This window comes from Trachurus japonicus, chromosome 22 (assembly GCF_045865225.1).
Source record: "Trachurus japonicus isolate A0001 chromosome 22, Traja_1.0".
NCBI classification, from domain to species: domain Eukaryota; kingdom Metazoa; phylum Chordata; class Actinopteri; order Carangiformes; family Carangidae; genus Trachurus; species Trachurus japonicus.
The window spans coordinates 26061640-26074603 of NC_140928.1; the positions used below are offsets into that span (position 1 = coordinate 26061640).

The window sequence follows — 12964 nt, forward strand, 5'->3', positions numbered from 1 at the left end:
TATGTTTGTTTTGATGTGTTTCATTAACAATACTGAGATTTTTAAGATGATTTAGTTGGAAATGTCTCCAGAGCGGACTTGAGTTGAGAGGTCATCTCGTGACGTCATGGCCAAGATGGCGGCCTCCATGGTGGAGAGTGGAGAAGATGCGTTTCGAAAAATATTCAAGTTCTACAAGAGAAGAAACCCTCCACCGGATTTCAGCGATGTCATTGACTTCTCCAAAGACGTGCGGAGTGACCAGGTGAGCGGAGCGACCAGGGAGAGAGCTGGTGTTGTCCTGGGAGCGACGGACACGTTGTTTAACTCTCAGGCTGGTGGAGACAAGTTTGGTACTGACGACTGAACCTGCAGAAACTGTCCCAGATGGAGAGGTGTCCTGGCACTGGCCATAGCAGCAGTCAGTCACTCTAATGCCCCCAAAAGTACTCTTGCTCACTATTTTACTTCCCGCAGCACAAAGTTGGAGATGTTGACAGACAAATAATTTAGCCTCATATGCATTAACAACACCATGTACAACATGCAGCTACTTGAGATTCAATGGGCTCTATGCACAGCTCCACTACTTCCTGAAATAAGCCAGCTCCTTTATTTCCTGTTTTACATTATTGGACCAACTGATTAATCCAGATGTGTCTGACCTCACAACAATGGTCAGGCACACCTGGATTAATCAGTTGGTCGAATAATGTAAAACAGTAAATAAAGGAGCTGGCTTATTTCAGGAAGTAGTAGAGCTGTGCATAAAGCCCATTGCTTGACAGTTTCAATGGCTGAGGTCATGTGATCTGACAACTATATGATAATGGAAAAACAACTTAATTTTCTAATAATAATCAAGGAGCAAAACACACATTTGTATAGACTAGATTTTTCATTCGGCATATCCCTCCATGAGACTGAACGAATCTGGAATCTGCCATTGCATTTGGCAGGCAAATGTGTGTGAAGATCATGAATGAAAAGGAAATGTGAATAGCTCTGCAAGTCGATTTACGCCCCTAAATTTTCTGCTTGGGCTCCTAAGACTTTAAATTAGGGGCCACTGTGCTCCTGGTAAAAGAAGGTTAGTCTGGAGCCCTTGGGGCAATCAAAAAACACCTTGTGCAGGCACCAACATACACAAATATGAAAAATAAAACACTTCATATAGCATTTGTAAACTCATTCCATTTTCATTTTTTCCAATATTGCACATTTTGCGTCCTGACACAGAAATATGTCAGGTTGAAAGACTAGGGAGGGGGGGGGGAGGGGTTGTGGCTTCTTTTATGTACATGAGCCACTGCAGCAAACCTGATGACTGTTTTTTTGTCTTTGTGTGTCTCTGTGTCTGTGTGGTTGATAGGTAGTCACAGCGAAACTGGACCCCGGGGCAGTGAGTGATGTGGAGGCTGCCAGGGTTGGATTAAAGCCTGTCAGGGACTGGAGAGCCTTTGGCCTGCAGGGCTACCCAGGTAAACCATAGGCAGCTGCAAATAACAAAGGATGGATACAACACTTAGCCAATGCAGAAGTACATTACCAATAATGACCACTAGGGGCTGCTCCATAACAAAGTAATCACAGTCATTAGGTATGATCAGGGTATTTCTTAAATGTTAAGAAGTGTGCTAAAACAACCTGACAATGTTTAAATGAGCCCTACCATCAGGGTTTTCTTTTTATTTGTTGCCTGACTACTGAACTACTGAATACTAGTTGACATCAGTAGTACAGCAATGTTTCCTCTTATCAAACTGTCTGTGACGTTCAGGGTTCATCTTCATTTCCAACCCATTCCTGTCGGGCTCTCAACCCTTCTGGATCAGGCAGTGTCTGAAGACCTACACCCAGAAGCCCAACGTCTGCAACCTGGACATGCACATGTCTCCCTCTGACACAGAGGACATCTGGGGCAAGAGCATACATGCCCTCAGGTGAGACTTGCTGTATTCCTTAACTTCGACAATACTGACATGGTCAGTTTGCTGTTGTTGTGTCATTCCATAATAAAGCATTTAAGGTAAAAGCAAGAAGAAACCATTATTAATCCATTTATTTAGCTGAATTGTCTAAATTAACTACCAGCATTACTTTACAATGTGACTATCCCAATAAAGGATTTATAAGTGGTTTATAATTAGGTTTTTACATCTGTTTTTAACACTGTATAAACCATAAATACACATTTAACAAGTCCTAACAGTTTTCATACATTGATTCAGGCTCACAATTTGCCAAGATCAAATTAATGCTTTCTACACACAGTGGGTTTGTTCAACAGATGTTGGGTTGATCTGCTCGCCATGTAAAAGCAGAATTACCAGCTGTGTTACACCTGAAATCAAATTTTTCAATATGTTCTGTTTTGTGTTGATTCATTCCACAGCCGTCCTGCCTCTGGAAAGAGAGAACCACCCACTCTACTTGAGAGGCTGCGCTGGGTCACTCTGGGATATCATTACAACTGGGACATCAAGGTCAGACACACACCGCTTTGTTGGAAGATTTTGTATGGATCTTCATTACATAAAGCTGAGAATCAGGGGAGTAACTGTGTCAACAAAGTTGAGATTTTTCCCACAAATATCAAGTACTTCATTAGGGCATTAGGGCCTGAAATACCGACCATAACCCACAGCATGTTTTAGAAAGTGGTTATCAGTGCACGGATCAAAATCAATATGAGGGTGCACACGGCCCACGCAGCCTGTACCGCTGTAAAGGAGCTATTAATGCTGGGTGCTATATACAGACAGGGTTTGGTGCAACACTTGCTTCCAGGTATAGACAAGGTCTGTTTCAGGGAAGGCTTTCTTTATTTAAGTCAAAACTGTACATGTTACAACAGCATGGCTCCATAGTAAAACAGTCTGGGTGCTGGGCCCTAACGTCTTTTGTAACGTGCTGCCGGCATGATGCTATTTTCATTCAAATCTGGGGTTTAATATTTTGCAAACCAGCACACATTCTCACTTATCACCTATCCATTCACAATTTGTGAAATGATTTTGCCAAAAGTCTTGTTGTTTGTCTGTAAACAAGTTTATAAAAAATATAGTGAGAGAAAACTGTAAACAAAAACTGTAAACACTGCTACATATCACAGTCTGTGACGACATCTCTCTCCATGTTGCTTTTCATATATCATGAACCAGATGTTTCCTTTGTTGCTCCCGACACAGACTTACTCTGCCGACCACTACACCACTTTCCCGGCCGATCTCCACTGGCTGTCTTTCCAAATAGCAGCAGCATGTGAGTTCCCAGGATTCAAAGCGGAGGCTGGAATCCTCAACTACTACCGCCCTGATTCCTCTCTGGGAATCCACGTGGACGAATCAGAACTGGATCACAGCCGGCCGCTGCTGTCATTCAGGTGAGAGTAGTCTGAAAGTAATAAAGTACAGGCTTCAGCATGTCACTGCAATCACATTGATTTTCTTGTTGTGCAGTCAGAATCAGAGGCATTTTGTTTTCACAATGTTTGATCATCCATCCCATTCTCACAGACCCAATAGCTCAGGAATACCTTAATGGGAATTGGCACAAATGATCAAAGGTCAAGTTGTTGTGACCTTACAAAGCACATTTTTTTTCCTTGTGATCAAAATATCTATATTGAACTGAAAAAGGAGCTGACGTTCAAAGGTCAACATCAGCGTGTCCCTACAAAACATTTTTAGCCATTATTAGCCATGTCACAAAGCAGTTGTGGCAAATTTCCACAGAAATCATTCATATTTTCTAGACTGGATAAAACAGTGAAATATAAATATTCTTAAAAATATTCCAATCAAGTTTATTTATTTAAGAAATTGGACAATGCATATTAATGAACATTTAAAAATTAAGTAAATGTGAAAAGAGATTGTAGCCGTATGGCTTATTTCCATCTCTTGTCCCATAGGTAGGTAGGTGTAAGATGGGAAGAGAAGAGAAGAGAGGAAGGACAATAAATTACAAAACTTTCCAACAACAACAAAATAGAATGCACAACAATATAGGTTATACATTTGGGATGACACATGATTAACTAGCTCAATGTTAAAATTCTATTGTGAACATGGATTACACAGCTAATTTGTATTGCAGGAGTGCCCATATAAAGTACTAGATTGCGGGCCAACAGTGCCCGTGTAAGGTGCTAAGTTATGTAGGCTACCGCTGCATTCTATTGCAGGATGCCCGGCTGTAATAAAGGGCAAGATTAGGGGCGTCGAGTGGCGCAGGTGTATAGAGGCTACAGTCCTAGCTGCAGGCGGCCCCGGTACGAATCCCGCATTGGCCAGCCCTTTCCTGCATGTCATTCCCCCTCCCTCTGCCTCCACATTTGCTGTCTCCCTCAACTGTCCTATCAAATAAAGGCATGGAAAGCCAATAAATATACTTAAAAACAAAAAAAAGTGCAAGATTATACAGTAAAGAGTTGAATCGTATTGCAGGGATGCCCGTCATAAAGTGCTGGACAGTATTGCAGAAAATGTTTGTATAAAATGCTGGGTTGTATTGCAGAAAAGCCTGTAATAAAATGCTAATAAGTGCAAGAATCTATTGCAGAATGCCCATAGTAAAGTTCATCATGCATACAACAAACAGACTGAGTGTATCTTGTTGTCTCTTCTAGTTTTGGGCAGTCAGCCATCTTCCTCCTGGGGGGCACACGCAGACAGGATCCCCCAGCTGCCATGTACATGCACAGTGGGGATGTGATGGTGATGTCGGGACAGAGCCGCCTCCTTTACCACGCCGTCCCACGCATCGTCCCGGTGCCTCAGGAACATACCGGTCCAGAGGTGGAAGGATGCAGCGTGGCCCCCTCCCTGCAGGACGACACTGTGATGGAGCAGATATCCACACAGGACTGGGCCGTGTGCTCCAAGTACATACAGAGCTGCAGAGTGAACATGACTGTCAGACAGGTGCTGGGGGCGGGGCAGAGCTTCCCCGAAACACCCGCTCATCACCAAAGGACTGATGTGGGCCACACAGACGGATACCATGACGACCCAGCAGACAGAGAGAGCGGGAAGAGGAAGAGGAGTAGTGACTGTGATTCTGATGGTGTAAAGACGTAAAACAGACCAAATGCTGTGATACTTACTGAGAGAAGAGACGTGTTTCACTGTGATTTAAAAAAGAAGAGGCAGAGACTACTTTTGTCAGTTATTCTGCACAGTTATGATATTACATCTGTCACAGCTGGATATGTTATCGTTTGGCCTGAGCAGCCATGTTGAAACTTTAATGGTTTTGAGTTTCCTGTGTATGCGCCATCCTCATAAATAGATGGGTACAAACATGGTTACCACCATCAGCACAGCAGGATTTTCTCAGCCTGTCTTTTTAAAATCCCATGAAGAGGTTTGACAGATGTCATGTTCATGGATTATTTATTCTAAATAAATTATCATTTATGTAGCCTACTCGCTATTTTCTTTATTTCTGCAATTATTCATTATTTTATTAATTCATTTCCACTTCTAATTGTTTTATTCATTCCTCTTTATGTTTCCACAATTATTCAATCATCTATTGTTGATACCATTTATCCATGCGTGGGGTACACCCTGAACAGGGAAGCAGTCTGTCACAGGACCACATATCAAAAAACACCTACAAACAGCCCAGGACAAGGACATATGCAGTGACGACAGTGCTGAGAGCTAAAAGCATGGCCCTTGGTGAACGATTTGGTTTAGACGGTTTTTGTTTTGAATAGAGACAAACAATGCACAAACTCAAACCTACAGACAATTGATAGTTAGTTACCAGTCAACCTGGCGTGTGCGGTTTAGACTGTGAAATGAAGCTGGAGAACACACACAAACACAAGGAAATCATGCAAACTCCACCCACAAAGGCCCCAAACCCAGGAATTGAACCCAGAACAAAGAAGCAAGCACGCTAACCACCATACCACTGTGTGCAGATCATCCTTTCATTCATCCTTGTTTATATTCCCACATTTCTTTATGTATTTATTCCTTCATTCATCCTTAATTATATTCCCACATTTGCTTATTTTTATTTTTTTTATTTTTTTCCTTCTTTCTATTTTATGGCACTCCTATGACACCATACAAGTCAGACACCTCATACTTTTTCTGACTTCTCCTTCATTCAGTTGTTGTCCCACTCCATACCTGTAGGGGGCAGACCTGTAGCTGTATGTGAGCGTTGGGATGGCAACCACCTCAGCCGACCAATCAGAGCCCTGCGGTGTTTGAAGCAGGAAGTCCTTACACACATCCATGACACTGACGGGAGTCATTAATGTGTGTGTTATTTAATGTTCATGTCACCGTTATTCGGAGGTAAAGACTCAAACAGCTGCAGGTAAAGACTCAAACTGCTGCTGGGACGTCGCTGAGTCTACTGTCAGTTTAACTCACTGAAGTTATCAGCGCTCGACAAACTATTTAACTACATGTTATCAGTTTAACCCGAGAGGAGAGGACTTTAAAACGTAAGTAACTGCTCTGTGTGCCGTGTTAATTTTAGCAATAATGGTACCTATGTGTAATTTGAATATTTTTCATGCTAAAGGTGTTGAGTTCAAGTTGTTCTGTACTCTCTCTTCCCACTGAAATGCTGTCTAGACTTGACAGCTGAATCCTCATATCTGCAAGTTGTTTGGATTTAACCTTTGATACAGATGAATTACATCACATTTGTACTGACAAACCGCAGAGCCAGCTGTAATAGACTGTCACATTGTAATAATACATTATGTCAGCACCTGTTCATTAGATCTGAATTACCATACAACGTTGGCATGCAGTAAATGCATTTAAAGCAGATATCAGTGGAATGTTTTTGTTAATATAAGTCCTAAATAGTCCTATTTTCCGTCAGCAATCACTTACATGAAGTATTTCAGCCTAAACACGAGTCTCTCCGTCACTCTGCTCTGCTGTAACCCGAGGAGAAAATTTTCCTTGTGGGATACAAGTGTTATCCAATGAGGGGAGAGAACGGCATGAAGGGCTGTGTGTGCAGCCAAGGGATGCGCGTGAATGTGGTGACGTAGCACGAGGACCAATTGATGCCTGACAAGGGCGGGGGCTGCTAACTCATGGTGCGTTCAAGGAAACTCGTACTTTGTGTTTTTCCTTCCTGTGAAGTCATACCAGTTCGATCTGGTACGAGTTCACGGGTCGGAAGTTACGAGTGGCCGTTATAGGGAACTTTCACAGACAACAGGACGGTAAAAACACGAGCTACGGGTTACCTGGAACGCTACCAAGTCGTAGTTGTGACTTGAAGCTGTAACTTACGGTTTCAAAAGCCTGCCTTGAACACAGCATTAGCCGAAACGGCCGTGCCGATGATATCTGCTTTAAATGGGAATTTGTAAATGAAATGATCATTTTACTTTCCTTTCCTTATTTTTCTTAAAAGCTGATGAGATGGACCACACAGCGACAGGAAGCAGGGATGAACCACAGACAGACTTTACCTACTGTTGTGGAGCCAACACTGAGGTGCTTAAGTTTGGCTCCCCTCAGCTAAAACCTGGACACAAAACTCTTGTCCTCGTCATTCCTGGTGAGTTGGACTAATACTCTGTGGTGATGAATGATTGTGTGATATTGTGAGGTGGGAGGATGTGGCCGTGACTGAGCTTTTTACTCAATGAACCAGACATAGTTTTGTGAGCCTCCTCAGTCCACCAGTTAAAACACACGTTTGTCTTCACCGTCCTCAATCAGGGAGTTACTGTAACAAATCCATAGAGTGTTAATGGGATGAACATGTTATGATTTTATTTTATGTTCAAATAAGGTTTCATATCTCACTATTCAAGTGAACTGAGGTGAAGAAGCCCTGTGTATTTACTGTAACCTAATGCTGGAACTGTTAAAGGGATATTTGAACATTTTTGGCAAATTTGCCCAAGTGTCGGTTGCAAACTGTCTTTAGATCGGCCGGGCAGAGATGCGAGCTGCTCAGCTGACGCCACAGAGGCTCGTGGTATTTCTGGGCTTTCCCTCAAAACTCATCAAATACACAATCCAACAACTCCAAAACGCTTGCGTGGACAAGTTGTGACCTTCACATTCACGCTATAATGAGATAATAAAGGAAGGTTACTGTACGAGACGGAGTTGTTTTCGAGGTAAATGCAAAGCCGGTGTTGTGCCGACAATTAAAGGTAACGAACCTACCCATAGGGGTTATGGCAATGGGCAGATTTGCCAAAATGTTGAAATATCCCTTAAAGACCATTCAGTAGTTAAAACAAATTCATCTGGTAATTGCACTGTAATGGATCAGATGAAGTGAATCATCTGTTAGCCACCTGTCACTGTGTATCTTTATTTCCCCTTCCCCTTTACCTTTTCACTCATGGTGGTACAGCCTTTGCTTGGCAGCAGTAGAAATGTAGAACAATATGAAGAGTTAATTTGCAAAAGCAGATAAATGCCATTTTGGAAAAATATGAGCTGATGCTTTTGAATTATTCTTTGCATAGTGTGTTGTTGTCAATAAAGCTTTATTTTTTGAGCTACGTCTGTTCTGTTATGTCTCATCTCCTTGGTCAAAGCCACTCAACTTTGGTTTGACTTATATTACCTGGTGTAAATAATTTAAAAATGTTTTGATTTTTTCCACTCAGGTAATCCTGGTGTAGTGGGCTTCTACAGGACCTTCATGCAAACGCTTCATCATATGTTTGATTACCAGCACCCAGTGTGGGCCGTCAGTCATGCTGGTCACTGTGTGCCTCCCGACTCCATGGACATGGTGCAAGGTAATGATGATTACTAAGGAGTTTACACTATAGACTCTAGTGTATTAATGGTGAAAGCATGGATGAGGGCAGATATGAAGGGGCTGTTTGTGGCGTAGCGTGTAGTTGTAGCTCCATACACTAGCATTAGAGCACAGCACTGTGTCTTTGCTGACCCTAACATATTAATAGGATAGATAGTGTTACGTCCCGGCTCGTGAGGGGAAAGGGGACGCACATAAAAACCCAGACTTGGATTGTGGTCAACTGTTGTTTTATTGTTAACAGTTTTCAGTAAACAAGGTCAATATTTACACAAGGTAAAAAAAAAGTGAGTGGACCGGACAGGGAGCTGCGAAAACAAAAGAAAAAAATAAACCCAAAAGATCAACTAAAACTCTCTCTGCTGCTGATATTTCTAAATCAAACAAAAGCAATGAAACAAAAGGAGCTCTAGCTTAACTGAAACCAAAATACAAAAGGCAGTCTCCCCAGAAACGCCTAGTGGAAAACTAATACACAGAATTTAACCTCAAGTGTGTGCAATGTCAGAATCAGTGTTGAATCTCGACCCTGGCCCACCACTACCGAGTGCTCCAAGGGACAGCACGCCACGCCAGCAGTCAGACCCAGACTGCGCGATCCAGGGAGAGACAGAAGCCAGGTACCGATCCCCTCTTAAAGCCGAGACTCTGGATGGCTGGATGGATGGATGGATGGATGGATGGATGGATGGATGGATGGATGGATGGATGGATGGATGGATGGATGGATGGATGGATGGATGGATGGATGGATGGATGGATAGATAGATAGATAGATAGATAGATAGATAGATAGATAGATAGATAGATAGATAGATAGATAGATAGATAGATAGATAGATGGACAGACTGTGAACTTACGGTTAGGGTTAAACTTTTCACATTTCTTTCCAACAGATGCATCCTCAGTTGCAGAGGCGGACGTGTTTGGTCTAAATGGGCAGATAGAACACAAGCTGACCTTCCTCAGGAAACATGTTCCCAGAGAAACCAGCCTGATCCTGGTTGGACACTCCATCGGCTGCTACATCATTCTAGAGATGATCAAGAGAGACCCTGAACTCAAGGTAAATCACTATACCTCACAATTTCTAAGAGCTGTGATTTGTAATAATTTGAGTTTGGTGACTGCATGTTGTTTTATGACTCCACATCACCCTGCTGTCTCAAGTAAGAGGGTAGAGGCTCTGTTAAGACCTGCATCAGACAATATCAGATCACACCTGGATTTCACATTTGTCTGTACCTGTGGCAGGGCTTTAAGTTCTGTGACACAGTGGAGCTGTTTTGAATTTGGAAATAGATAATGTTTATGAGAAATGTTCTTGCACACTGTTGGCACTATGGCTATATACTATACACATCTGAGCACTCTTATTACCTTATGAACTAGTACTCTATTACTCTAAAATTATGTTAGTGCTGTCAAAATGTGTTTTTGACAACTTTTGCAACTAATATGAAATATTCCACAAATCAAAAACTATTAATGTGTTTTTTTTTACTTCATGTGTTGGCTGAGCTGTAACCTGATGATGATCTAATTCTGATGAATGGGAAGAGTTCATGCAGTTGTCATCGAGATAGCATCAAATGTTGTTGTGACCACACAGTGCAAGGAAAATTATTTTTTTGTGTGTGAAAATCTTGCAGCAGCATTGCACAACTACTGTATGAATGAAGGGGAAACAGTGTGTAATCTGCATTATTCTTTATTCAGGCTCCAGAGCAATAAGTCTCTGTCACAGGTTGGAGCCTCAATCAAAACCCACAACATTTATGTAAACATAATAACTGGGAACATAACTGGCTTAAGATGCCAGTGAGCAGGTCTGTGAGTGGTGAAAGGCTCAATGAGAACTCAAGTACTCATAGCCTAACAGGAGCAAATTAAATCACATTTTCTATTCAGCTGCATGTTCATGATTTACAACTTCTGCAACTGTTTTCTTGTCTGCATCTACTGTATTGCACGTCTGCCCGTCCTGGGTGAGTTATCTCTCCTCTGTTGCTCACCCTGAGGTTTCCCCAATTTTTTCCCTGTTAAAAGGGTTTTTCTTAGGAGTTTTTCCTCAGTCGATGTGAGGGTCAGAGGTCAGAGGATGTTATTATGATGCTGATGTAAAGCCTTTTGAGACAAAGTGTAAAAATGGGCTATACAAATAAAATTGCCTTGCCTTATCCTATCTCAGGTGCCATTGTATTCCCTTTGATGTGTCTGTTTTGGTTCATCTAGATTCTGAAGGCTGTTATGCTGTTTCCTACCATTGAGCGCATGGCTCAGAGCCCTCAGGGAAAGGTCATGACCCCTGTGTTGTGTCACTTGCGCTACGCAGCCTACCTGCCTCTCTTCCTGCTGTCTCTGCTGCCACACACACTGAAAAGCAGCCTGATCAAACTGGTGTTTGGTGGCATTCGCTCTTTGGACCTCAGCGTTGTTGAGCCCACTGCAGGTCTGCTCACTGGAGACTGCGCAGGTTGGTAAAGCTTGTTGCTCACTTTGATTCATTTGATCTTGTGGAGAATTGTTAACTGAATCATTTCAGCTCATCTTGGTGTCATTCCACACTTGTTTTGTCCTGGATTTCATCATCTTGTTTTATCTGACATTTGGTAGCATCTCACTTAGTTTCAGTTGAATATACACAAAGCCATCAAAGGAATGCAAACAAATGCAATTTTGTCTCTTTATAGCTAATGCTATGTACATGGGTGGTCAGGAAATGAAGAAAGTTCTGCAAAGAGATAACATAACCATCAAGAATAATCTTGAAAAGGTAAGAAGAGTTATGCTCACTGTATATGATTCCATATGCGGAATAGCTACCAGTCAACATTTGATGCCATCAAGACAATGTGAGACAGAAGAATAAAATGTTGAGCTTGAATAATGATTTGATGGTTCACAGTTCACTCGTGAAATATTCTTTAGTCCAGTGTAAGTTCATGCCAGTGAATGTTTGTTTGTTTGTTTGGATAGTTGTATTAAACAATATCTGTGTCTAATTTCAGCTTATATTCTATTATGGAGCTACAGACCACTGGTGTCCAGTACAGTATTACCATGATATCAAACAGGATTTCCCACTTGGAGACATCAGACTGTGTGAGAGTGGGTTTCGTCACGCTTTCGTCCTGGATGCAGGAAGAGAAGTTGCTAAAATGGTGGTACGGTGGATCAGTGGGGACTTGAGGACATGACTTCTTTCATCTTTACATTTCCTGATGACCGTGATGTTTTGTGGCTTTCACCTCTGTCTGCAGATGGATTTTTTGGCAGAGATCACTGAATAGTTTGAGATTTAAACAGGAAAGACTGTATGTCAAATCTAAACATGAATATATTTAATATATATATAAGAAGTGCATGCCTGCAGGTGTGTGTGTGTGTATTAATATAGCTCAGCTACATATGCACATATACACACGCACACATGAGTTTAGTATGCATATTCCAGTAACCCTTCTTTTATCCTTTTACAGTAGTTTCTCTGTAATTACCAACTTATTACCAGTGGTTATTACACTAATGTTTTATAATTACTATGTAATTACAAATCAATACTTAGCAATTCCAATACTGTAAAAGGAGGGGCTACCCATATTCCTTTGATGATGTACTGTACTGATTTTGAATTGAAACGATGACATTTTCATTTCTGCTATTTCTTTGCAAACTACAAATTACTTTTACCAAACAAGTGATGATAAGAGGTTTAATAAAGAGAGGAAAGACATAATGTGATTGTGATGGCTAGCCTTCTTAACTATGATATAGATATTTATCATGTCTACTAACCATCAACCTCAGGTTCTCTGTAACACTACATGAACCACAATGAACAGTGGCTGTCAATATGAAAATCGCCATTGCCTAACTGCCATTAGATGTGGTAAGTCGAGTAGTAAATAAAACTGGTTAGGACATCTTGGTAGCCAAAGCATGGATTGTGAACCACTGAGTCTGTGGCCTATTCATCGTTATGTGCCATTTTATGACACGCACACATACAATATAATATATATACGGTATATATAATGCTCCGGCATGTATCCTTAAATTTGGTAAAAATGTCATCTCGGCTGAAAAGGGGGGTGATCTCAAACATTCCTTTCATCATGTTCTGCAAACACTGCAACTATTTTTCTGTGTGCAGTATATTTTACCATGACTTGATCTTAAACATTTACTTTGAAA

General features: G+C 41.5%; 2 protein-coding genes across 2 annotated transcripts; both read left to right on the top strand.

The window, feature by feature from the left end:
• Positions 1-71: 71 nt before the first annotated feature.
• alkbh1 (alkB homolog 1, histone H2A dioxygenase) lies at positions 72-5411 on the top strand. Its single transcript, XM_085767805.1, has 6 exons — positions 72-244; positions 1352-1460; positions 1760-1922; positions 2375-2465; positions 3171-3364; positions 4613-5411. The coding sequence occupies exons 1-6, from the start codon at positions 107-109 to the stop codon at positions 5061-5063; spliced, it is 1146 nt and encodes a 381-aa protein (XP_085623931.1). The 5' UTR covers positions 72-106; the 3' UTR covers positions 5064-5411.
• Positions 5412-6229: 818 nt separating this feature from the next.
• On the top strand, positions 6230-12561 carry ldah (lipid droplet associated hydrolase). Its single transcript, XM_085767804.1, has 7 exons — positions 6230-6454; positions 7390-7536; positions 8609-8743; positions 9664-9833; positions 11003-11243; positions 11461-11543; positions 11779-12561. Exons 2-7 carry the CDS (start codon positions 7398-7400, stop codon positions 11965-11967), a joined length of 957 nt encoding a protein of 318 aa, XP_085623930.1. The 5' UTR covers positions 6230-6454; positions 7390-7397; the 3' UTR covers positions 11968-12561.
• Positions 12562-12964: the final 403 nt, after the last annotated feature.

What these genes read in the sequence shown, in the direction of transcription:
- alkbh1 (XM_085767805.1), top strand. Translation starts at nt 107, where the DNA reads ATGGCCAAGATGGCGGCCTCCATGGTGGAGAGTGGAGAAGATGCGTTT. An exon ending in AAGAGCATACATGCCCTCAG is followed by an intron (nt 1,923 to 2,374) that starts GTGAGACTTGCT and finishes TTCATTCCACAG; the next exon opens with CCGTCCTGCCTCTGGAAAGA. An exon ending in ATTACAACTGGGACATCAAG is followed by an intron (nt 2,466 to 3,170) that starts GTCAGACACACA and finishes CTCCCGACACAG; the next exon opens with ACTTACTCTGCCGACCACTA.
- ldah (XM_085767804.1), top strand. Translation starts at nt 7,398, where the DNA reads ATGGACCACACAGCGACAGGAAGCAGGGATGAACCACAGACAGACTTT. An exon ending in TCTTGTCCTCGTCATTCCTG is followed by an intron (nt 7,537 to 8,608) that starts GTGAGTTGGACT and finishes TTTTCCACTCAG; the next exon opens with GTAATCCTGGTGTAGTGGGC. An exon ending in CTCCATGGACATGGTGCAAG is followed by an intron (nt 8,744 to 9,663) that starts GTAATGATGATT and finishes TCTTTCCAACAG; the next exon opens with ATGCATCCTCAGTTGCAGAG.